This window comes from Liolophura sinensis, chromosome 11 (genome assembly GCF_032854445.1).
Source record: "Liolophura sinensis isolate JHLJ2023 chromosome 11, CUHK_Ljap_v2, whole genome shotgun sequence".
In the NCBI taxonomy this organism is placed as follows: Eukaryota; Metazoa; Mollusca; class Polyplacophora; order Chitonida; family Chitonidae; genus Liolophura; species Liolophura sinensis.
In genome coordinates, this window is record NC_088305.1 from 886,996 (window position 1) to 914,066 (window position 27,071).

General features: G+C 42.6%; 1 protein-coding gene across 1 annotated transcript; it reads right to left on the reverse strand.

Moving 5' to 3' along the window:
- Nucleotides 1-5,106: 5,106 nt before the first annotated feature.
- On the reverse strand, nt 5,107-19,822 carry LOC135477729 (uncharacterized). Its single transcript, XM_064757924.1, has 7 exons — nt 19,730-19,822; nt 13,806-13,945; nt 12,594-12,741; nt 10,897-11,018; nt 7,073-7,199; nt 5,494-5,616; nt 5,107-5,340 (listed from the first exon to the last, which is right to left on the reverse strand). The coding sequence occupies exons 1-7, from the start codon at nt 19,820-19,822 to the stop codon at nt 5,107-5,109; spliced, it is 987 nt and encodes a 328-aa protein (XP_064613994.1).
- Nucleotides 19,823-27,071: the final 7,249 nt, after the last annotated feature.

Genomic DNA, 27,071 nt, shown 5'->3' on the forward strand with positions numbered 1-27,071 from the left:
TTACTGGAAAATGTGTGTGGGCGTGAGTCAGTCAAGCCTTCTTCCATTTCTACCAAAGTTCACACGGGTAGGCTCGCTGTTCTCTTTTCCTCGTGGTAAGTCAAACATTTAGATTCGTTGTTCTCCCGTCTTCATGACAGATCGCTATGTCAGAATCGTTGTTCTCTTGTCTTCATAACAAATCGCTAAGGTAGATTCGTTGTTCTCTTGTCTTCATGACAGATCGCTATGTCAGAATCGTTGTTCTCTTGTCTTCATAACAAATCGCTAAGGTAGATTCGTTGTTCTCTTGTCTTCTTGGCAATGGGGCTCAAACACAGCCATGGAATGATAGGAGACAAACGGAAGAAAGGAAACAAAGCGCTTTATTTTTTAGAAATTCCAGTTTTAGAGAATTCTGTGGGTAAATGTGAACATTGTCTCATTTAATATCAAATGCCCTTTCTGTAGGGAAAATGTGCTTTTTTAAAACAGGTGCAAATTTATATATGTACTGTTGGTGAATATTTCAACTGTTTCAAATGTGATTGAACAAAATTTGCTTTTGAAAATAAAATTTTAATTCTTTTTATTCAACTGTTTGTCTTCCGATCCACAACGTTTGGTATTAATACTGCTTTTCAATACGATAAAAGCCGAACTATGCCTGTGGATAAGTTGTCTTTCCTAGTCCGTGGCCTGACATGACGTCCTCTGTCTTTACTTACTTATTATCATTATGACTCTACAGCATTTAGTTGATGACTGTAAGAGGAATCACTGAAAAGACACACGAGGAAAACATAATAGTATCCTTTCATGATAGCAACATCAGGCATGTCCTGGAACATGATCTTGGTTGTCTCAACAGATATCTGGACGGGAAACAACCTTCTGGAACACAGTTCTCTTGGGAGTGATTTTCAAATGATTACACCTTAAATATGTTGTGACAAGATTTCTTTGTGGGTTAATTTTCGGCACAAGTGCTAGCATAAACACTATTTTGTAATGATTAGAAGCAAAATCTGACAATTGAAAACGATAATCTCTGTAGATTGCATTGAAGAGACCTAATCCTTCAGTATCCGATACGTTGATGGTGGGCCTTCTTGTCTGATGACTACATATCTTGCCACTGGAACAGGCCAGAGGTGGAATTTTAATTGATTTGCTATATGTGTGGCCGGTTTGTATTACCCATATTTGTTACTGATCTACACTAGAGAGTAGTGGTCAGGCTGTATAAAAGACTTCGTTATGCAGGCATATATATGTATTCGTAAAACTACAAAGTTTTGCTGTTTCCCTCGCCGGTGCCCTTGCTGGTGCCCTCGCCGCTGCACTCGCTGGCGATCTCACCGGCGCCCTCGCTGGTCCTCTTGCTGCTGCCCTCGCCGGTGCTCTCCTGGTGATCTCGCCGGTGCCATCATCAATGCTTTTACCGGTGCCCTTGCTGGTGATCTCTCCGGTGCCCCCGCCGGTACTCTTGCTGGTGCTCTCGACGGTACTCTTGCCGGTACTCTTGCTGGTGCCCTCGCCGACTAGGACCAGTATCTAACATGTTTGCTTGTAGCCTTATACACACCCATATACATACGCAATATATCCAGTGTAAAATATCAGTTAAGTGAGTGACAATGCACAGCATCAGTCCTTTGAGTGAGGGTTTATTTTAGTGTTTTAACCAAACTTCGTTAGATACTATGTAGTAATTTCACAGTACATGTATATATGAGGCCTTTCATATCATTCACGAGGCCTCTGTGGCTCAGTAGGTTAGCGCGCCAGTGCAGCGTAATGACCCAGGTGCCCCTCACCAATGTGGTCGCTGTGAGTTCAAGTCCACCTCATGCTGACTTCCTCTCCGGCTTTACGCTAGAACATCTGTCAGCAGCCTGCGGATGGTCGTGGGTTTCTTCCGGCCTCTGCGCGGTATCCTCCCACCATAATGGTGAAATATTCTTGAGTACGACGTAAAACACTAGTCACATAAATAAATAAATCACATCATTCATCACACAACACATTGCCTACCAGCTGATATTTATAACAAAGAATACAAGATCAACAGCCCCCGTCGTATAGTCAAATAGTCTTGAGTACGGTATCAATCAAATAAATAAACAAAATAAACATTCTGAAAATCGCCAGCTTGTTTAAAATGATTACAATCATTGATCAGATCTATAAACCTTACTTTCGCTCCCTTCCGGAGTTGTGTAACTGGTTTTTTAATCACAATGTTTTTGTGTACATTATAATTTAGACGTACAAAATAGAGAGACAACTCATACCTGGCAAATGGTCAAACGTAGCCGGTGAAATATGGCCTCTTGTCAATTTACCTCAGGAAGGGCTTTATTCTAACTAACTTTATTCTATGCTAACTACCGCATTGGGTGAGTGGATAGGAGGTTTTGTTGTCTCAGATGGGTAGCACACCCGACACAAGTCCTGATTGGAGGGTTTACTGACCAATCAGATACGGACAAAAACATGTAGGTGGAGTACATGTGACAGTTAATCTAATTGTGTGCGATACATCCTAGTTATATGTCAGTGAGACCGTCTTTCCTCTTCATTCGGAAAGTCCATGTTAAAAGCAGACCTGAACACGCAAACAAACACGTAGATTTAGTAAACGAGCTTTACATATCATTCCTTATTGGCTAAATTCATTTTCTGAATTAAGTTCTTAAAAAACTTAAGCCGGTATTGACGTGCTCATATCCGTCTGTCCGTCTAATCTTGACATCCTTTAGACCCATTGATTTGTCAGGCCGTTTTGTCTTTCAGATTCGTCTGCTCGTCAAGTCTTTACATTTGCTGAGACATCTTGCCAAGTATCGGTCTCGTCTAGCGCTCAAGCCACGTGATAAGTGAAGGATCCACGTTGATGCATGTTGTCAAACCGTCGACTAATCGCCTAACCAGCCAATACACCATTGTACTGATAGACCGACCGACAGACAGGCAGACTAATTAAACTGCTTGTCGAGGCTAAAAATGCCTTTACATTGTTATATTAAAATTTGGCTTACAAAGCCTCCTTACTATTTATCAATTAGCTGAACTTTTATCGGTAAAACCGATCTAGTGGGCATATCTTGTATGCAATTTTCCAGGGCAGTACCCATGACCCTTGCTACGCTTTGCTTTTTCATCCTTTAAAATAATGACAGGTCCTAATAAATCAGGAGTTTAAAGTTTCGGTCAAACATTTCAATACACTGCATCGGTAAACTTACTTATAGTGGACAATCCTGCCGCAAAGTAGAAGATTCCATTCCATCCAAGTGTATCCATCAGTTGTGAGGACAGTAAGGCGCCTAAGGGACTGGCGAGTGCCTGCGGAAAAACCCAAATAGATAAAGACAGCTGTGAAGCCTAAATACGACAGATAGGTGTGGACATTCCTTGAATTCAAACTTAAAACAAATAAGGCTTTTATGGTATTTAATATGTTTGAGTTACTTAAGCCAAACGGTAACTAAAAATTCCAGCTGTATTCCTTGTTCAGTGTTATTTACGACCTGGTCTTGCAGCACCCCCACGGCTGGTCACCGCCGTATTACCGATATATTCTTGAGTACGTCGTAAAACACCAGTCAAATAAATAAATAATCATTTAAGACGTCTTCCAGCCACGTTATCTAGACAACCAGAGTGATGCTTACCGAAGATGTATTCAACAATCCGTAATTTTTCGCGATGTGTTTTTGTCCGAATGATCTTGCCATTACTGTGGGCAACAGTGAAAAGTTGCCAGAAAAGGTGAGGAAAAGAGCACAGATCCAGATAAAGTACATGGCTTTGCCAGCGATTCTTGTCAGCTGTAGAGACAACAGCAGAGCGGCCATGCAACCGCAAAGTGTCATCATGGCGACCTACAATCGAATATAATACTGAATTTGTAATGGAATTGGATAACAACGGTCGCATGTGGTACCGATGTATTTCTCTAATCCTGTAGACGACTAGACGTATCTGTAGAGTAGGTATCCCCATTTGTTGTGTTGCGAATACAATGATCACATCACAGAAGCGATTCACCCATACATCGGTCTTCTATACTGAATTGATGGGTGTTTACAGAATAAAACCACAGCAGCAACGGCGGTGTGATAATTATCAGATTGTGGACTCTTGCCAGTTTACCTCAGGTAGGGTTTAATTCTGTTACCTATTTCTTTTAACCAGTCGCCTATTTTCAACTCTGTAAAACACTCCCTTCCAAAATTGTCTTTAAGTCAGTGACAAGTAACTACACAATCTCTATAAATGAATATGCTGTCAGTCCGTGTCCTCGCTCATGCAATGAAGTTAGAACACCTTTTCTAATTCATAGTGTTCGACTGCATAAGCAGTTTCGACGGCAAGAACTCATTGACTCCTGTGACGTCATAATTATTCCAAAACCAGTGGTATGCTTGGTGTTGGGCTGATCGTGCAATATGTTTGGACGATTGGCGACATCTAAACTGCTATACACTTTAATGTATCTGTTTAGCCCTGTTTCTGACTTTGCCATATCGGAAATTCTTCGCATGTTTTTGTATATTAAAACCGTCATAGATGGATTTTACTTTATCTCTTGTAGTACATGATCTCACGGCATTGTTGCTTTAGGTTTGAATGTTAAGAATTTGCTTATAACAAACAATGTAGTTTTTTAGTGAGACAGTGGTGCAGGCTCTGCGTGTAGTATTTTTCTAACTGCACGTCGGTGCAGCTGTTATAAAACAAATTATTCTCCACGCCCATTGTCAGTATGCCACTTCTCTTTGTTTAAAGTGTTTAAACTGCATTTTCCTTGCAATAATTAAAGTGTACAACATATATGTGTGGAGCGTCTGGTCTTACGTTTCACTAAAAAAGGCCATTTTGGGGCCTCCGTGGCGCAGTTGGTTGGGGCGCTAGCGCAGTGTAATGACCCAAGAGTCTCTCACCAATGCGGTCGATTTGAGTTCAAGTCCAGCTCATGCTGGCTTCCTCTCCGGCCGTACGCCCATAATTTCTCAATATTGCGCTGATTGTTTATATCTCGGTATTAGACCCAACTCATCTCAACTCAGCTCGGATTCTACCGTATACCGTGACTCAACTGGAATTCTACTCCAGTCGTTACGTGTATGCGGTCAAACTGAAAGTGGTATGGCCATCACTAACTCTTTGCCACAAGTTGAGATGAGTTGAGTTGAGTTGAATTAAGTTGAATGGCGTTTTACGCTCTATCCTTTGCCCAGCCTTAATCACAGTGATAAAGTCATGCAGCTTCCAGACGAAGGCACATAAACTACCATCTGGCGAAGTTACATAATTCTCTCTGTTTACGCACACTTCACAGCATTCAGCTGACTAAAAATATAAAAGGAAAATTAAGTATAGTTTGATAGTGTTTTGAATGTTTTTTTTTCTGGCAGGGCTTACATGTCATTTATTTTTGATTTTTTCTCGGGGCAAGCGGGGAAGCTTTCTTTTATTTTCATTATTTTTCGTGACAAAGCTTACCCTAAATGAGAACCTGTCAGCGAGTTTTCCCCACATTATCCGACCTAGGGCGTTGAACATCGAAGCGAAGGACCCCGTAATTGCCAGAAATCTGTCGTCTTCTATGAACTCTAGGCCGTAAACCTACGGAAATGAAATTCCAGGATTTTTCTCACTGCCAGATTTATCTGTCCCAGTTTAATGAGATGAACGAATGGGTCGTGGCCGAGCGGTTAAGTCATCTTTTAATCCCCACGACATGCATGTTAGAGCTGAAAGTTTAAACCTGACATCAACGACCCGTGGAACCTGTCGTAGTTCAAGTCCAGCTCACGCTGGCTTCCTCTCCTGCCGTACGTGGGAAGGTCTGCTAGCAACCTGCAGATGGTCGTGGGTTTTCGCCGGGCTCTGCCCGGTATCCTCCCGCCATAATGCTAGCCGCTATCGTATAAGTGAAATATTCCTGAGAACGGCGTAAAACACCAATCAAATACATAAACAAATAAATCAAACCTGGCCTCAGACAAGGAATATAAGCGCCACAAATTTATACCTGATCTGATCCAACATAATGGAGGGGCACCATGCATATTTTTAATCTCATGAGTTGGCGCTAATGTGAAGCAGATCTTGAGCCTTGTCATATCAAAAATGAATTGTAGCGCAACGCCTGCAGTCTTACGGTGTTTCAGTTTTCACTGTAACGTCGAACTGTCTTTTGTGTGACGTCATTATGATGACCTTTTAAATGAGCATTTGATGTCAGTAAAAGGACATGAATGTCCTCTTACCGGGCGATTGGCAGGTTCTCATTTGACAGGATTGATTTGGATGCGAAGAGCTAAGAACCTTCAGAAAACATCAGTCTTGTTGAGTTCTTCTGGATGACATCAGTGGAGACTGATACCACTACACTCAAAAAATTAAACTGTTAATTTTAACAGAAAGTCTGTTGCCTGAGTGGTGTTAGATTGTATTCTGTTATTACAAAACAATATTTTGTCATATTCAACATAATATCCTGTTACTATAATACAGTCTTTGTGTTGAATTAATAGAATATGTGTGTTATATTTAACAGAACAATCTGCTTCAATAACAGAATGTGTTTTAGCATCACTCAGACAACAGACTTTCTGTTAAAATTAACAGATTGATATTTTGAGTTTAAGTCATTTCTGACTTCTGTTTAAAACCTCGTCATAGTGCCTAGTTTTCGTTGCTGAACGACCTCGCTTGGCGTTCAGGATGAAGGGGAAAGTGCAACGACTGATTGTCCCCTATCAGTAGTGGGGCGACTTACTTGCCTTCGGTAAGTCGTCTCAGTGAAGCAGCACCAGATAAAAGAGCGATGGAAACCCGTCCTCCAACAAGGAGGCACATTACATGCACTCTGATTCCTTCGTCGTCATATGACTGAAAAATTGTTAAGTACGACGTTAAGCCCTAGGCACTCACTCACTCACTCACTCGTTGTTAAAAGTTGACAATTTGACACAGCTGTGACGTGGTGACCAGCAATATGCTTTGAAATCACATCTTAAATTTTGACTTATATATCAGAAATGTATTAGAGGAATCAATCCATATGCCAGCTTACCTTATAGAGGGAAGAGATGAAAATAACAATGGATTCATTCAACAGCAACACGAACCAGAGTTTGTAAAAATCACGCCGCTTTAAAAGTTTTTTCGGACTTAGTTCCAAACCGGAGGAATCTTCCCAACTAAAAAAGTAAGGAAAATAGTTAATCGTTAATTAAAGACGTACAGCATAGAGCGTAAAACCAGAGCAGCGACGACACTGTGACAGACGTACAGCATAGAGCGTAAAACCAGAGCAGCGACGACACTGTGATAGACGTACAACATAAAACGTAAAACCAGAGCAGCGACTACAGTGTGACAGACGTACAGCATAGAGCGTAAAACCTGAGCAGCGACGACACTATGATAGACGTACAGCATAGAGCGTAAAACCAGAGCAGCGACGACACTGTGATAGACGTACAACATAAAACGTAAAACCAGAGCAGCGACGATACTGGGACAGACGTACAGCATAGAGCGTAAAACCAGAGCAGCGACGACACTGTGATAGACGTACAACATAAAACGTAAAACCAGAGCAGCGACGATACTGGGACAGACGTACAACATAAAACGTAAAACCAGAGCAGCGACGATACTGTGATAGACGTACAGCATAGAGCGTAAAACCAGAGCAGCGACGACACTGTGACAGAAGTACAGCATAGAGCGTAAAACCAGAGCAGCGACAACACTGTGACAGAAGTACAGCATAGAGCGTAAAACCAGAGCAGCGACAACACTGTGATAGACGTACAGCATAGAGCGTAAAACCAGAGCAGCGACGACACTGTGATAGACGTACAACATAAAACGTAAAACCAGAGCAGCGACGATACTGGGACAGACGTACAGCATAGAGCGTAAAACCTGAGCAGCGACTACAGTGTGATAGACATACAGCATAGAAAGTAAAACTCGAGCAGCGACGACGCTATGATAGACGTACAACATAAGACGTAAAACCAGAGCAGCGACAACACTGTGACAGAGGTACAGCATAGAGCGTAAAACCAGAGCAGCGACGACAGTGTGATAAACGTACAGCATAGAAAGTAAAACCCGAGCAGCGACGACACTGTGATAGACGTACAACATAGAACGTAAAACCAGAGCAGCGACGACACTGTGACAGAAGTACAGCATAGAGCGTAAAACCAGAGCAGCGACGACAGTGTGATAAACGTACAGCATAGAAAGCAAAACCCGAGAAGCGACGTCACTGTGATAGCTGGCAAAGCTGTGATAGCCTGTCATACGTAACTGAGATAATACGCTCTCTGGTCAATTTACCTCAGTCAGGGTTTTATTCTAACTGTTCATGTAAATGCATAAATAGTAGCAATTTACACGCCCCCTAGCACCATGGCTTAAGCAGAAATAGGTCAAAAAGAGAAGACTGCAGTGATGTTATTTGCAATTTATTACACGTCACTGATCTAGGATTCCTCAAAACGCTGTGTTGTCATCACATTTAACATATTATCCCATAAAACAATGCAAAGGGGCCAGGCCATGGAGATGCTTAGTCCACCGGCAGAATCCTAGTTTATGCAGGAATACAATATAATTAAAGACGTACAGCACGGAGAATAAAATAAGAGCAGCGATGACACTGTGCCATGTAGAGTCTGCTGAGTCGGTTATCTCCCTTTGTTAGGTTGTGAACTCAATGGTCACATCGCTGAAGCGATTCACTTTTGCATCGGTCTCCTGCACTGAGTTGATGTTGCTTTATGTGATAAATTCGTTACATGGTTATTCAGTGATACCATGTACTGAGTTTCGCGATTTAGAATAAATGAGTGTCCATAGCAGGATAAATTGGGGGCGATTAGGGTGGAAATATAAAAAAAAGCGCAAAAAAAAACGTTCCCCTTTAACATGACAAATTGTTTAGCAAAAAGTCCGATAAATGGTCACTATCCAAAAGTCATAATTTTGATCGGAATGGAAGAAAATGTCCGAAAATAGGACTGATTTGATCTCTGGTGGTACATTTTATTTGATTGGTGTTTAACGCCGTACTCAAGAATACTTCACTTAAACAACTGCGGGTGCTGGTACATGGGAAGATGAATAAGCACATACAACATGCACACAGTTTGGTTAGACTATTTCGTTTTGTCCGGAAGGGTACTACAGAAAGAATCGTTCATGGGATGATCAGTTTCTGATCTTCGGTGTTTGTTATAAGGGTCAAGAAGTAAAGTTTAGGCGCCTGCACCTTTCTTCTGTGCCGGACTCAAAAGCTTTGGCGAAGGGGCTCAGAACCTTTCTTCTGTGCCGGACTCAGAAGCTTTCTCCGGCGAGGGGGCTCAGAAACTTTGTTCTGTGTAGATTATGGTAAGTGTGAGGGGGCTCAGAAACTTTCTTCTGTGCCGGATTCAAAAGCTTTCTCCGGCGAGGGGGCTCAAAAACGTTCTTCTGTGCCAGGCTCAGAAGCCTTTTTCAGTGAAGGACTTAGAACCTTTCTTCAGTGCCAGACTCGGAAACTTTCTTCTGCGAGGGGGCTCAAGAAGCTTTCTTTAGTGCCGGGCTCAGACCCTTTCTTCAGTGAGGGAGTCAAAACCTTTATTTAGTGCCAAACACAGAACCTTTCCTCGGCGACGGACTTGGAACTTTTTATTAGGCAAACATTTTTTGCGGTCAGAAACTATGGCGGTTTTCTGCCCTCGTTAGCTGTTCAACGGTTGACATTTCATGCGTTGGTCATGCGTGCGTTCATCGGTCAGATTGTTTACCGTTTCGTTTTATACCTAACTACAGACCTATGAACGAAGAAGAACTAAAAAAAAGCAGGGCCCATTGAACACAATGCCACGTACTACACAGTTTGGTGAGGTCCTCTTGGCTTGCCCGGTAAGAAACTGTTAACACGTATAAAGCTTGGTGAGATTATGTTAGCTTGTGCGGTAAGGAACTATTAACACGTACATGGTTTAGTGAAATCCTATTTTGCTTGTAAGGTAAGGGACCGTTAAGGGGTATAAAGTTTGGTGAGGCCCAGTTTGCTTGCTCGGTAAGGGACTGTTAATACGTACATGGTTTGGTGAGGTCGCGTTGGTCTGACAGGTTAGAGACCGTACCACGTTAATGGTTTGGTGAGGTCGTGTTGGTTGTCCGGTAGGGGACTGTTAATACCAACATGGTTTTGTGGGGTTCTTTTGGCTTTTCCACTAAGGGACTGTTAAAATGTAAATGTGGTGAGGCCGTGTTGTCTTCTCCGGTAAGAGAGTATTAGCTCCAACATGGTTTGGTAGGGTTCTATTGGATTGTCCAGTAAAGGACTGTTAAAATGTACATGGTGTGGTGAGGCCGTGTTCTCTTGTCCGGTAAGGGACTGTTATTACGTACTAAGTTTGGTGAGGTCCTGTTGGCCTATCCAGTAAGGGATTGTTATCACGCACATGATTTGGTGAGGCTCTGTTAGCTTGTCCGGTAAAAGACTGTTAAGACAAACATAGTTTGATAAGGTTTTCTTGGCTTGTCCGGTAAGGAACTGTTACCACGTACATGGTTTGGTGAGGTCGTGTTGTCTTGTCCGGTAACGAAGTGTTAATACGTACATGGTTTGGTGAGGTCGTGTTGTCTTGTCCGGTAACGTACTGTTAACACCAATATGGTTTGGTGAGGTTTTTTTTGCTTGTCCGGTAAGGGACTGTTAACACGTACATGGATTAGTGAGGTCGTGTTGACTTGTGTAGTAAAGGACCGTTAATACGTACATGGTTTAGTGAGGTCGTGTTGGCTTGAGCGTTAAGGCACTGGTAAAGTGTACTTAGTTTGGCGAGTTCGTGCTGTCTTGTCCGGTAAGGGACGAGTAATACGTACATGGTTTGGTGAGATTTTGTTGGCTCCTCCGGTAGTCCAAGTCTAACTTCATCGGCATCGTAAGCCTCGTACTTTAGTAGTTTAGCCTTCTCGCTGCGACCCATAAGAGCGTTTAGTCCTCTCTGTGCACGGAAAAAATCAAAATGAAAATGACAGCCAATAACACATCTCTGCGATATTCCCATCCTCACATATTCTGCTTGCATTGTTTGGTGAATGTTACACAGACATTTGTTTGATCAACAGAATTATCAATATGATTTATTTCTTTCTTATTATGACGGAGGCAATTATTATGGTGGAAAGAAACCGGCCAGAGCCCGGGGAAAATCCACGACCATCCGCAGGTTTTTGCCGGACGTTCCCAGTTAAGGCCGGAGAGGAAGCCAGCATAAGCTGGACTTGACCTCATAATTTTTGTGAGGCCCCTCGGTCATTGCGCTCATCTGGCACGTTAACAACCTCGCCCCTGTCATTACTGACAGTCGAGTCCGGTTTTGGTCTATTTTCAGCACTGCAGAATCTGCACAAAATCGAAATCCCACATCGAGATGAACCTGCTATCATTTGATTAAAAAAGGCACTTGTCATAGGGAAAATTTAAATCCCTGCTATTAAAAAATAAACTGTGTAAATATGAAATTAGCTTCAGGAGAAATACGATTGAAAAATGCATTTGAAGATTCTTTCATTTAATTTTATTCACTGAATTTAATGCAGCCAAATAGTCGGTTATAAAACAGACCTTATGGGCCTTTTTGATGACGCACAAGTTTGTTGGGTTTTTTTTCACTTTTTTGAATAAGCTGATCTTGTGATCTTTCCGTAAGTAAAATATTTGACTGTGCATGACCATGTAAATCTGACATGAAACACAAACGTTGACGTGATCTAAATGGCCACAAAGATGATCCGTATGGTCCATAAAATCCACCTCACAATCAGCACATTTTACTGCTTTTAATTGAGTGAAAACAAAGGCCAAGGTATTTTGAGATGCTGTTTTCAGTATCCTTTCTCTTGAGGTTTTAACTTTAACATTAAAATCAAATCAAACGCCTTCACTCTAAGTGTCTTAAATTTTACAATGACTATAATTCTCTTGTAAGTTAATGTGGACAGATCCTCCAGAATCTCTGGCATTCTGCTTCATGATTGTGTCTAATTCCGCTAATTCCGTGTTGAATTTGGTCCCCACGTATAAACAGTTGCAGTCAATACGCAACAGAGATACATAGTGTATTATCGAGAACTTGTATTCTAACATGGTACACAATTTGAATACTGACTTCTCTCAGTTGCCTAGGACATACCTTGCGTCTTTCAAACATCATCGAAAACTGTTGACTGCTTCTCTTTGCATAATTACGTCCTATTTTCGTACTTTATATACTTTATCGTTTCTTTGATGGTTTGTGTCAAAAGGTCATTTTGGGAATTGGTCTTGCGATTTTTGACCTAAAATGTCCGTCTTGATTGACGGCTGGTATACGAACATCTGTTTGAACGCACAGATTAAATTATAAGAAACGTTGTGGTTTCATCCTCATTTTTTTATTTACCAGTGTCAAATTTCCAAGAAAAAATGAACGAATAATGGCTTATTTTGGCGCCAAAAGCTCTTTAAAACATGAACATTAAGAGAACTCGCAGTAAATAGAATCCAGCTAGCCCTGTAAACCATGGAAACCTTGTACCTTATCGTCAGTGAGAGTTTCCTTGAAAGAGAAGCCTGGTGGGTTACGTATGAGAGCCACGCTCACGAGATAAATAGCCGAGTACAGACCCCCGAGGAAAAGGAAGGAATAGGGTACACGGTCAAGAAGACTGGACTCCTGAAAATATCTGTGGGAAAATACGGTCAAACATAAATCTGAATGTATTTCTTTATCTATTTAGTTCCTATTTATTTGATTGTTCTTTAACGCCATACTCAAGAATTATTCACTTATACGATGGGAAAGTTTGTCAACAACCTACGGATGGTCGTAAATTTCCCCGGGCTCAGCCCGGATTCCTCACACCATAATGTTGGCCGCCGTCGTGAAATGGAGTATTCTTGAGTACGGCGTAAAACACCAATGAAACAAATAAATAAACCAAAAAAATAACTTTAAGTTGTCTTCAACATGCGTTACAGGTGGGTAAGTTCGTCAGCAACTCCCCACCTATAAAACTTACCGCCATTGTAAAGAAAAGCTATAGTCTTCAAGGAACGTCAGATTGCCTAGCTACCTAGCAAACTGTATATACTGGCGTCAGTTACTCTCACTAAAATCCATTACTCTCACTAAACCCGTTACTCTCACAAAACAAAGTACTCTCACTAAAGACATTGCTCTCACGCATTTTCTGTAAACATATTTTCTAATTATACTCATGGTGAATAAATACAATACAACACAATGCTTAACCCATTACTTTCACTCAGCACATTAATCTCACTCAACACATTACTCTCACTAAATATATTGCTCTCACTTAACACACTATTCTCTCTAAACATATTACTCTCGCTAAACGCATTACTTTCACCTAGCATGTTATTCTCACTAAGCATATTATTTTCACTAAGCAAATTACTCTCACTAAACACATTACTCTCACTAAAGGAGCATGTTTATCACTGCGGACAACTAATGTCAACTCAAAGTATGGAATGTTGATGATTGCTGCCTATTTGTAGTCAAATGGGCATGCTTACGTTTTGTTACATACGGTAACTCTAGGCTTCAAGGGGATTAATGAACGTGTACAGTTAAATTAGACTTCATGTGAAAACGATTGATGAATTCTGTTGATGGTAGTTAAAGTGACATATAAGCGTTTCAGTGTGCACAATGAGATGTGGTTCTAAGAGAAGAGGACTGATAAATGCTCTTTGAATGTGGTCAAAATGAAATGCTTACGTTTCATTGTGCACAGTAAGATCAGGCTTCAGGTTGAGAGGATTAATAAATTCTGTTTGGAGGTAATTAAACACAAATGCTCCTCCGCCAAAGCCCGCCATGATGATACCACTGACAACACCTTTATGGCCGGGAAACCACTGAAAATGAAGGCAAAAAATGATGAAGACGAAAGAGCCTTCTCGCTTATAACTGAATATATATATGCAGTGTGCGTATATGCGATCTTTGAGGAAATTCCTAGATACTGTTTGCATGTTCTTTGCACGTCATTTCTACAGCGCAAAAGAGACACCGTAAAATGCTGTTATCGTCAGAAAATTCATTGACAAAAATTGCATCAAAATCACCCTTTTAAAAGATTTCCTCAACATAAAATGCATTCAAATATATGATTTATGCTGATTTTGTGCCCATTGACGGTGAGGTTCCTGGCTTTTACGTGAGGTGATTTTCCCGTTACTCTAAACCATGTATTTATCGGCATTTTTTAGTCCGCATTGTACAAGGCACTGTGCAAAAATTTGGTCAAGAGAAAAAAAGATGTCTGTGGCCAATTTTATCTGCATAAAGCATATCGTTAATTGCAAATATTTTTGTACAAGGAATTCTATTTTAGGTTTGTTTTGCAACGAAAGTGAATGCATTTCCAGTTTCCAGATGTATTTCTGGTAATAACGAATCCTGCGAATCGTCGCAAACGTGAAATATTCCTGAGTACGGCGTAAAACACCAATCAAATAAATAAAAGAATAAATATATATTTGCTACCTTTTTATACATGTACATTTCTTACTTACTCATGTAATGTTCATGTGCGAAGAAAAGCTAATCTCACACTTAATACCCGTCTAAGGGCCTGCTTTAACAATATGCTTCATAAAACCTACTAGACGGCTCAACCATCTGGAACCATTTCATCCACGGCAAAGACTTCAATAAAGCGATAAGTGAAGGCATTTGACAAACAGTTTTTAATAGTCCTTCTATAGAGGTTTATACAAACTTGAAACTTCTGTGGAGAGGCAGTAGTGCAATTAACATCACTACATTTTTTTTACCTCATTCTGCTCAAGCCATGATGCTGGGCGGAGGGGCGTAACATTTGATACTATTTACACATTTACCTGAACAAAACAATAAAACCCTGACTGAGGTAAATGAACAGGAGCTCTTATTTTAACGGTAACGTGTGACCATTGATACCTATCACACAGCCGTCGGTGCTCTAGTGTTTGAATGCTGTTTGAAAGTCCTCATAATATTGTTTTTCCAAACCCTTTTCGACACGCACGTGCGTCGTAGTTTCTGGCCAGAAACCGCCAAACATTCCTTAGAGACAGAAGATATGACTTTGATATATCGGACCTCATGCGACTATACTCAAAAACAAATGTTGGAGAAATAAGATCAGCATCGTATACAAGGCGTGATATTTGAGACGAAAACTTGGACACCAGTACTGTTAACTATTGCTTGATTTTAACACCCATTACATCCAATATAACGGGCACAAGTCAATAGTGTGATTCTACCAATACAAATTTTCTTAGCGAAAACCACAAAAAAAACTCAATTTCTAATCGTACTGCAGCTCAAGATTGATTAAATTGCTTCTGGCCAATTCAAGTATGCGAAGCGCTTCTTACCCTCATGGCACGTGCTAAGGGTAGTCATGTGGCGATCCCCTTCCTGACACCGTGTACCTGGCCGTAAGTTACGCTGGTGAGCGTGTTAGACGACTTACCCTCATGGCACAGACTAAGGGTGGTCCTGTGGCGATCCCCATCATAGCACCGTGCACCTGGCCGTAAGTTACGTTGGTGAACATGTTAGACGACGTACTCTCGTGGCACGGACTAAAGGTGGGCATGTGGTGCCCCCTCCCTGACACCGTGCACCAGGCCGTAAGTTACGCTGGTAAACATGTTAGACGACTTACCATCATGGCACAGGCTAAGGATGATCCTGTGGCATGTTAGACGACTTACCCTCATAGCACTGGCTAAGGGTGGTACTGTGGCGATCCCCATCATAACACCGTGCACAAGACCGTCAGTTACGCTCGTAAGCATATTAGACGACTTACCCTCGTGGCATGGACTAGAGGTGGCCATGTAGTGCCCCCTCCCGCCAGTCCGTAAGTTACGCTGGCGGACATGTTAAACGACTTACCCACATGGCACAGACTCAACGTGGTTCTGTGGCGATCCCCATCCTGACACCGTGCCCCTTACCGTATGCTACGCTGGTGAGCATGTTAGACGACTTACCCCCATGGCACAGACTAAGGGTGGTCCTGTGGCGACCCCCTTCCTGACTCCGTGCACCAGGCCGTAAGTTACGATGGTGAGCATGTGAGACGACTTACCCTCATGACACAGGTTAAGGATGCTTATGTGCCGATTCCCATTATAACACCGTGCGCCAGTCCGTAGCTTACGCTGGTGAGCATGTTAGACGACTAACATAGGTCAAGGGTGGTCGTTCGTCCGTAAGTTACGCTGATGAGCACATAAGACGGCTTACCCTCAACGTGGTCATTTGGCACCCCTCCCCCCCCCCCCCCCCTTCCCGACACCGTGCACCAGGACGTAGATTACACTGGTGGGTATGTTAGACGACTAACCTTCATGGCAGAGACTAAGGGTGGTCCTGTGGCGATCCCCATCCTGACATCTTCTACCAGCTAGGTCGGAAGTTACGCTGGTGAGCATATTAGACGACTTACCCACATGGCACAGACTAAGGGTGGTCCTTTGGCGATCCCCTTCCTGACACCGTGCCCCTGGCCGTATGCTACGCTGGTGAGCATGTTAGACGACTTACCCTCATGGCACGGACTAAGGGTGGTCCTGTGGCGATCCCCTTCCTGCCCCCTTGCACCTGGCCGTAAGTTACGCTGGGAAGCATGTTAGACATATAAATATAAGCATCAAGTCCGACATTCCTATACCATTCGTAGTCCGTAAAGGGCGTTCCAATTCGATAATCGCAAGATCCATTTCCAAAACAACCTTTAACACTAACTCCCAAAAGCAAAGGTATGGAAGAAATTATACAAATAAGAAATAAAGCCGGTAACACACAAGAGAGAAGCGGTCATCAGTTTTCAATGATGCCGGGCAGACAATGAATATTCCAGGCATGAATTCCATATCAAAGTTCATATTCGTAGTCCGTGAATGATTTCCATGTCAAATAACAATTAAACAAGTATCTGAGTCGCGCTTTAATTGCAAACTGTTCGTAAAGACATTATGCTGATGTAATAAGCATGGCTACCTTTACGGCCCCTAGCCCCAGGTTAAGCGGTATTAGATACAGTTTAAAAATGACGAGCGTTACAGACCCTGACCGATCAGATTGTGATTCAAAAGTTATGGACGATTACGTCTTTCCCGTTAATATGTAAAGATCTCATGCTACATGAGGCGCCATCTATGATGTTACACATGACCTACAAGATAGACGTTTACACTGGGCAACCAGCGCCATCTATGTTGTTAAATACCATGTACGTGATAGATATGTACATAGGGATAACAGCGCCGTCTATGCGGTTGATCACAATGCAGATCGCCAGAGATTCTGAACGCTCTGTCCATATCTGCCAACGAGAGTGTTATACTCATAGTAAAATTTGAGAAACTTAGAATCAAGGCGTTTGATGGAGTATCCTTGACAAACTAGTTTTTGAACTAGCAACGAGTGACGCAGATTAAAGTCATCACAATTAACGCAAGATCTGACCAATGTTACAAGGCGAGATATGTATACGCCATATGCAGGACCATTTGGTATATTGCTATCTAAATAAGGATAATTTACAGTATCAAAATTGAAATTATCCCTTTTGTCGTAATGGCGGTGTAAAAGGAGACGTTGTTCGTCTTTGTACAGATATAGGTCCAAATAAGATGTACCATCAGGACTATCTGTTGTCTCCTTTAAATCCAATGAAGGCGGATAGATTTCCTTCACCGCTTCAGCAATAATGGGGTTATTTAACGCCAGTAGGTCATCATTTTACCACTTGGTAAATGAAAAGGATCGAGCTTTAAAGATATTACTTTTAAGTAATTTCTACATATAGTCGTATTCATATGAAAACAGGTATAGGTTTGCCAAAAGAGGCGCACATATGGTACCCATTGGAATACCTATGCACTGTTGGTAAATGGTATCTCCGAATTTCACTTAGGTGTTATTAATAAGAAATTCCAGTAATTCAATAAATAATGTAACATCCCATGAGTGGTAACCTTTATAAAGAGTAGAACTAAAGAAAGCCTTATTGCTTCTGACGTTAATGTAACGGTGACCTGTTTTAGTAAATACCGAGACAATTAACGACGATATTCTTTCAATAAGATCTTTGTGAGGAATCGTAGTATAGAGAGTAGAGAAATCCCATGTGGATACGTCTTTGTACGGTATATGCATGTGAGCATCGAGTTCTTCTGTAAGACGTTTGGAGTGGTTAAGAATGCAGTTAACACCTGAATTTTTGGCTATGGCTCAGCAATACTTATTCCAAAATGACTTTACTTCTCAGTAAACCCTACTGCTCTCATCAGTAGGGTTGTACCCTCATGGTACAGACTAAGGGTGGTCCTGTGGCGACCCCCTTCCTGACACCGTGTAACTGGCCGTAAGCTACGCTGGTGAGCATGTTAGACGACTTACACTCACGGCACAGAGTAATGGTGTTCCTGTGGCGATCCCCTTCCTGACCCCGTGCACCAGGCCGTAAGTTGCGCTGGTGAGCATGTTAGACGATTTACCCTCATCGCAAAGGCAAAGGGTGGTCCTTTGGCGATCCCCATCCTGACACCGTTCACCTGGCCGTAAGTTACGCTGGTGGGCGTGTTAGACGACTTACCCTATTGTCATAGACTAAGGATGATCATGTGGCGATTCCCATCATAACACCATGGGCCAGTCCGTAGGTTACGCTAGTGAGCATCTTAGACGACTTACCCTCATCGCAAAGGCAAAGGGTGGTCCTTTAGCGATCCCCATCCTGACACCGTTCACCTGGCCGTAAGTTACGCTGGCGGGTGTGTTAGACGACTTACCCTCAGGGCATAGACTAAGGGTGGTACTGTGGCCATCCCCATCCTGACACCGTGTAACTGGCCGTAAGCTACGCTGGTGAGCATGTTAGACGACTTACACTCACGGCACAGAGTAATGGTGTTCCTGTGGCGGTCCCCTTCCTGACCCCGTGCACCAGGCCGTAAGTTGCGCTGGTGAGCATGTTAGACGACTTACCCTCATTGCAAAGGCAAAGGGTGGTCCTTTGGCGATCCCCATCCTGACACCGTTCACCTGGCCGTAAGTTACGCTGGTGGGCGTGCTATACGACTTACCCTCATGTCATAGATTAAGGATGATCATGTGGCGATTCCCATCATAACACCATGGGCCAGTCCGTAGGTTACGCTAGTGAGCATGTTAGACGACTTACCCTCATCGCAAAGGCAAAGGGTGACCCTTTAGCGATTCCCATTCTGACACCGTTCACCTGGCCGTAAGTTACGCTGGCGGGTGTGTTAGACGACTTATCCTCAGGGCATAGACTAAGGGTGGTACTGTGGCCATCCCCATCCTGACATCGTCTACCAGCTGGGCCGTAAGTTACGCTGGTGAGCATGTTAGACGACTTACCCTAATGACACAGACTAAGGGTGGTCCTTTGGCGATCCCCATTCTGACACCGTGCACCAGGCCATAAGTTACGCTGGTGAGCATGTTAGACGACTTAACTTTATGGCATAGACTAAGGGTGGTCCTGTGGTGAACCCTATACAGCAGATCGAAAGTTAGGCACGTGAGCTTGTTTGATGTCCTACCCTCATGACACTGGCCAACGGTTGTGCTGTGTGGACACCCATTCTGACATTTGTTAGACAACTTACCCTCATGACACAGGCTAAGGGTGGTCCTGTGGCGACTCCAATGCCGACACCGTACACCAGACCGTAAGTTAGGCACGTGAGGACAAACGACATCTTTATAGTGATGTACGTCACCAACAATCCAGCACTAAAGATGAATAAATATATTTAATTTAAAGAAAACGACCAGCTTTATGTAAAGAAGACATCTTATAAAAGATACTTTTATGCATACTCCAAATGCGGATTGGGGTAAATAAGGACACTGTAAAGTGCAATGAAAACCATACATATAAATCCTAATAAAATGGCCTATTAGGGGATGTGTACCGTATTTTAAGGTGGTCTTTTAAGGGATGTGTAATTTATTGTAGGGTGGTCTTTTGGGGAATGTGTACTTTATTGTAAGGTGGTCTTTTAAGGAATGTACACTTTGTTTTAAGGTAGTCTTTTCTTATAAAACCATTTGTTTATTTATTTATTTATTTATTTATTTATTTGATTGGTGTGTTACGCCGTACTCAAGAATATTTCACTTATACGACGGCGACCAGCATTATGGTGAGAGGAAACCGCGCAGAGCCCCGGGGAAAGGCACGATCATCTGCAGGTTGCTGTAAGACCTTCCCATATACATTTGCCTGTTTACCATCGGGTTTTCAAATTTCTCCCTGGTATGAATGGTCGCTAAAGGCAAACGAGGTAACGCATAATAAGCTGCCAAAGAACTAGGACAATATCGTTTTTGTTCTATTCTCTGATGGATCATTTTGCAAAAATTAGGAAAAACTATATATATATATATATATATATATACCCACACCCACAGGGGTGACAGGCCATATATTAAGAATTGACGGTCGGGTCCATCTTGTTGATATTTACAATCGCATCAAAATGAACGAAAAGTACAAATGCTTGCTTTAGAATAGTATAATATTAAATTACACCGTAACCAGTTTTATCTTCATACAAGAATTATTTGTCAGTTTGATTGTTTATCTCACACAGATATACTGGCCCCAGTCAGCACACTGGCTCGTGTCCCAACCTTCTGTTCCAGGTAGCCACCAGGTAGAATTGCCATTCCAAATCCGATATCAGTCAACGCGAACATCCACACAATGTCAGCGTAGTTTACGTCCATACTGTTTTGGACGCGCAAGTAAGACATAACATATGGGCCCATGTTCCCTGAAAGAGGAATCAGTTATCTAAAAAGTTAGTTCGTCCCAGTTTTTCATTTTATTTCGTTTGGGGTTTTACTCTGAATATTTCAGAGTATGGAGTGCGGGGAATACCCACAACCATACGCAGGCTGCTGGAAGGCCCTCCTCGTACGACGGGACAGGAAGCCGACAAGAGCTGGATTTGATCTCAGAACGGCTGCATTGGTAAGAGGTCCCGGAGTCATTGTGATTTCGTTCCAATTTTTGATAGATTTAAGCGGTTTGATAATGTGTGATGTGAAGTAATGAACATTTTGGCGATGACAAAACCACATTGGCAGAATTTTATTTCATAGGTTTATTTCATTGGTGTTTTATATGCAATATTTCACTCATATGATGGCAACCAGCATTATTGTGTGAGGAAACCGGGCAGTGATTTGGGAAATCTACGATCATCCCCAAGTTCATTGGCAGAAAATATTCATAAATTAGAAGATTAGTTTTAAGACAGAGTATCCCCAAAAACTGTTTCTTCATTTACCACCGTAATGTGATTTTTAAAGTTGCAAAGGTGTATCCTTTGAAAGACAAGGATGCACCGCGTGTGGGGGGGGGGGGCAACAGGGATTGGGTCACACATGCACAAGGCTGTACAGCCTGTTGGGAGCGAAAGGGACTGGGTCACGAATTGCCAAGGTCGTACAGCGTGTGGGAAGTAAAAGGGATGAACAAGGTTCTACAGCGTGTGGGAAGCCAAAAAGAGAGGATCACGAATAAACAAGGCTGTACAGCGTGTGGGAAGCGAAAGGGAGTGGATCACGCATGTACAAGGCTGTCCAGCCTGTTGGGAGCGAGAGGAACTGGGTCACGAATTGTCAAGGCCGTAAAGCGTGTGAGAAGTGAAAGCAATGCACAAGGTTCTACAGTGTGCGGAAAGCCAAAGAGAGTGGATTACGAATGGATAAGGCTGTACAGCGTGTGGAAAGCGAAAAGGATTGGGTCACGAATGCACAAGGCTGTCCAGCGTGTTTTGAGCGAAAAGGAATGAGTCACAAATTGGCAAGGCCGTACAGGATGTGGGAAGTGAAAGGGATGAACAAGGTTCTACAGCGTGTGGGAAGCCAAAGAGAGTGGATCACAAATGGACAAGGCTGTACAGCATGTGGAAGCGAAAGGGATTGGGTCACGCATGGACAAGGCTGTGAAGTGTGTGGGAAGCGAAAGGGTTTGGGTCACGCATGCACAAGGCTGTACAGCGTGTGGGAAGTGAAAGGGATTAGGTAACGAATTGTCAAAGCTGTACAGCGTGTGGGAAGCCAAAGGGATTGAGTCACGCATGGACGGGGTTGTACAGAGTGTGGGAAACAAAAGCATTGGGTCCGGTATGTACAAGGCTGTACAACGTGTGGGAAGCTAACGGGATTGGATCACGTATGGACAAGGCTGTATAGCGTGTGCGAAGTGAAGGGGATTGGGTTAGATGTGAACATGGTTGTACAGCCTGTGGGAAGCGAGAGGAAGTGGGTCACGCATGGAGCAATATTTGTGGCTCTAACGATCCCTGCAGGCGATGTTATTGTATATAGGAGACACAGTCCTCTCCTTTCCTATCAAACATTATATGTTTTACTGCATAACAATCTTTTTAGTTTTCCTCAGCCATGCATCTTCGGGTTTTATTTTAACTGTTCAAATCGGCACTGCTTAAGAATAATTAGGTGCAAAAATGTTGATTACGATATGTTAGGCGTCACTGGTTTAGAATTTCTGCAAATGCTGAGTTGTCATGACGTTTAGTATACAGTGGCGACGTAATGCCTAAAGTGTTGGTTACCATGGTAGTTATGTGCTCCTAACGTTAAGACAGATTGGTACAAGAGGGCGCAGGCATGCAATCAGCTAGCAGTACTGGTCACAGCTGTGTGTGAAAATAACCTTAGAAAATCAGTATGACCTAAAATTCCACAAACGTCCTTTGTCTATGTTGATTGTAATTCAACTTCCATCAAATAAGCAATGTGCCATCAAGGTGATAACTTAGCCACTTACTGCCCTGCTTAAAAACTTAGGACTCAGTCTTTTGTCGGAATACAACACAAGTGAGCCGTGTCTGTGACTGGACATTTAATGAGCGCAGGACATCATGTTAAATGCGTCTTTTACCCGGCTAGACACAGATTGCAGTAACGACACAGTGGACTTCGTATTAATAAGACTGACTCTCCTCTAATTCTTCAGCAATATTCTTGAGCACGGCGTTAAACTACAGTCATATACAGCAGTGTTATTCTTCAGTATATGTACAATGTATTACATATAATTATACACGTACAAATGAGGAGTAAAACTACCCAAGTCACGACAGTGTGGTAGCCGTACAGCATAGAGAGTAAAACGACCTCACTGGCGACAGTGTGATAGACGTACAGCATAGTATTTATTTGTTTATTTGATTGGTGCTTTTACGCAGTACTCAAGAACATTTCACTTATACGACTTCGGCCAGCATTATGGTGGGAAGAAACCGGGCAGAGCTCGGGGGAAACCCACGACCATCAGCAGGTTGCTGAAAGACCTTCCCACTTACGGCCAGAGAGAAAGCCAGCATGAGCTGGACGAACTCACAGCGACCGCATAGGTGACAGGCTTCTGGGTCATTACGCTGCCCTAGCGCGCTAACCGACTGAGCCAGGGTGGCCCCCCACAAAGAGAGTAAAACTGGCTCAGCCAATATGGTATGATACGCACACAGCACAGAAAGTAAAACTGGCTCAGCGACGACAGTGTGCTACACGCACAGCAGGAAGAGTAAAACTCGCTCATTTACGACAGTGTAATAAACGTAGAGCATAGTGGGTAAAACTGAGTCAGCGACAAAAGTGTGATAGACGTAAAGCATGGAGAGTAAAACCAGAGCAGCGACAATAGTATGATAGGCGTGCAGCACACAAGGTAAAATTGGCTCAGCGATGACAGTGTACTAGACGCACAGCAGGAAGAGTAAAACTCGCTCATTTACGACAGTGTAATAAACGTAGAGCATAGTGGGTAATACTGAGACAGCAACAAAAGTGTGATAGACGTAAAGCATGGAGAATAAAACCAGAACAGCGACAATAGTATGATACGCACACAGCACAGAAAGTAAAACTGGCTCAGCGACGACAGTGTGCTAGGCGCACAGCAGGAAGAGTAAAACTCGCTCATTTACGACAGTGTAATAAATGTAGAGCATAGTGGGTAAAACTGAGTCAGCGACAAAAGTGTGATAGACGTAAAGCATGGAGAGTAAAACCAGAGCAGCGACAATAGTATGATACGCGTACAGCACACAGGGTAAAACTGGCCCAGCGACGACAGTGTAAAAGACGTACAGCATAGAAAGAAAAGACGGTCTCAGCGACGACATTGTGATAGCCGTACAGCATAGAGAGTAAAACTGGCTCAGCGACAACAGCGTGATAGACGTACAATAGGGAGAGTATAATTCGCTCATTTACGACAGTGTAATAGACGTACAGCATAGTGGGTAAAACTGGCTCAGCGACGACAATGTGATAGACGTAAGGCATGGAGGGTAAAACCAGAGCAGTGATAGAATGATAAGGGAACAGCACACAGGGTGAATCTGTCTCAGTGATCAGTGTGATAGATGTACAGCATGGAGGAGAAAACAGGGTAAGAAACGAGAGTGTGATAGACCTACAGCATGAAAAATAAAACTGGCTCAGCGACGACAGTGTGATAGATGTACAGCATAGAGGAGAAAACAGGGTCAGAAACGAGAGTGTGATAGACCTACAGCAGGAAAAATAAAACTGGCTCAGCGACGACAATGTGATAGACGTAAGGCATAGAGTAAAACCAGAGCAGTAATAGTATGATACGGGAACAGCACACAGGGTGAAGCTATCTCAGTGATCAGTGTGATAGATGTACAGCATAGAGGAGAAAACAGGGTCAGAAACGAGAGTGTGATAGACCTACAGCATGAAAAATATACTGGCTCAGCGACGACAATGTGATATACGTAAAGCATAGAGGGTAAAATTGGCTCAGTATCAACAGTGTAATAGACGTACACACAGTGAGTAAAACTAGCTCAGTGACGTCAGTGTGATATACGTGCAGCATAGAAGGTAAAACTGGCCCAGCGACAACATAAATGCGCTGACTCTCCCCCATCCTCCCTCCCTCAACCAACATGCGCTGGCTATCCCCTTCCCCCACTCTCTCCGCTTCCCAATCAACATGTGCAGACTATCCCCCATCCTCCCCACCCCCCCCCCCCCCTCAAACTAACATAAGTTGGCTATCTCTCAACCTCCCTCTCTCTCTCCAACAAGCATGTGCTGACTATTCCCCATCCTCTCCCCTCAAAGGTATGACTATTCCTCATCCTCTACCCTCCCCACCCACCCATCATGCATTGACTATCCCCCCACCCCCACTCCCAAACAAATAAAGAAGTATATATTCCTAACACGCTGGGTTCGCTTATCCAATATATATAGAGTTGTGCATGAATACATAAATATGACGTCATATTATTATCAAACATGTACAGCCTTTCGCATGAGTACACAGAAAATGACGTTATTTTTTATCAAATTTGTGCACAGTTCGCCATAAACAGAGAAAACATATCGTAATTTTCTTATCACATATATACAGAGTTGAGAGTACATGACTAAAACAAGAAAGACATATTTACTTTTTTTTTTAATTCATTGATTTGGTGTTTTATCACGTACTCATATTCGTACTCGCCGTAAACATATTTCATTTATACGATGGCGGCCAGTATTATCGTGGGAGGAAAACCGGGCAGAGTTGGATGAAACCCAGGATCATTCCAAGGTTGTTGTCATACCTGCCCACTTAGGACCGGAGAGGACATATTTACGTACCAATTGTGTAGATGGCGCCGAAGGTCAGATTCACGAGGAGGCCCCCTGTTATCACCCGAACAGCCCGGAACTCCACCATTGCTCAAGGGTTTCCTCTTAGATCTACTGTTACTGCGAGGCAATAATCTGTCGACCACTAAGCCCTCACAGTACTCACACTGATCTAAGTATTTTGTCAATTAATTATACAATGTTCATATTCTGTGGTGTGACAAGGAAGGTTTGGGCTCGTGAATGGGCGACATGTGTATGCATATATTAGTGACCACTATGTCTGGTACCCCACAAACAGACGTATACTGATTAGACATCGTAACACAATGAGAAAATGAATCCGTTAATATTAACAGAAAGTCTATTGTTAGTGAATGATGCTAGAGTGTATCGTGTTATTATAACATAACACTGTGTTATATTGAACACGTCATCAAGTTAGTTTAATAGAATCGTTATGTTGAATTAATAGAGGATATGTGTTATATTCAACAGAATTACTGTTTCCTCCCGCCGTAACGTTGGCCGCCGTCATGCAAGAATGAAGTATTTCTTGAGTAAGACATCAATCAAATCAATTAAGTAATTAACAGAATACTCTGTTACAATAGAAGAATACATCCTAGCAAACAACAGACTTTCTCTTAAAATTAAAAGATTATTTTTGAGTGTACGCTTGTGGACTTTAAGTATCTGACTAGATGCGATTTTGGACGAAGTCCTAGCTCCATGTTCTCTGCCTCGTACATTGTGTTCTGTAACTCATCTTTGTCAGCCGTCGGGAATATCAGACTCATTGCGTCATATAATGCTAGTTCATGGAATGTTTTTGTATTAATGTACATGAACATAGCTTTAGTAACAATCATACGTTCTTAAAGGACCTCTTCGCTGGCGTAATGGTTAGAGCGTCCGCCTCCAAGTCGGGAAATCCCGAAAAGAAACCCGGGTTGGATCATACAAAAGACTAAAAATGGTACATGTTGCTACCTCGCTAGGCGCTCAAAACTGAGAGGTTGTGGCAAGGAAGAAAGACTGGTTGTCCCAGTGTCAATACAGTGTGACTGGGTGGGGTGTCATGTATGGTGTCTTCCACATGATGCTTCAGTGGCGGCAGCATTTTGGGGGGCATGATGTTGCCCTGCCACAAGAAGACACAGTATATGTACACATAAACTGTCAGCCAAAACAAACTTTATAAAGAGTTCAAATCAATTTATTTTGCCAAAGCAAAAAATAGGATGACTGAAGTTTAATATATTGAAAAGACCAGTGATTTTAGATATT

Coding starts and splice junctions, on each gene's coding strand:
- LOC135477729 (XM_064757924.1), bottom strand. CDS start 19,822: ATGTCGTTTGTCCTCACGTGCCTAACTTACGGTCTGGTGTACGGTGTC. Junction 12,742..13,805: donor CTTACTGTGCACAATGAAAC/GTAAGCATTTCA, acceptor ATTTTCCCACAG/ATATTTTCAGGAGTCCAGTC. Junction 5,617..7,072: donor TCATCTCTTCCCTCTATAAG/GTAAGCTGGCAT, acceptor TCATTTCCGTAG/GTTTACGGCCTAGAGTTCAT.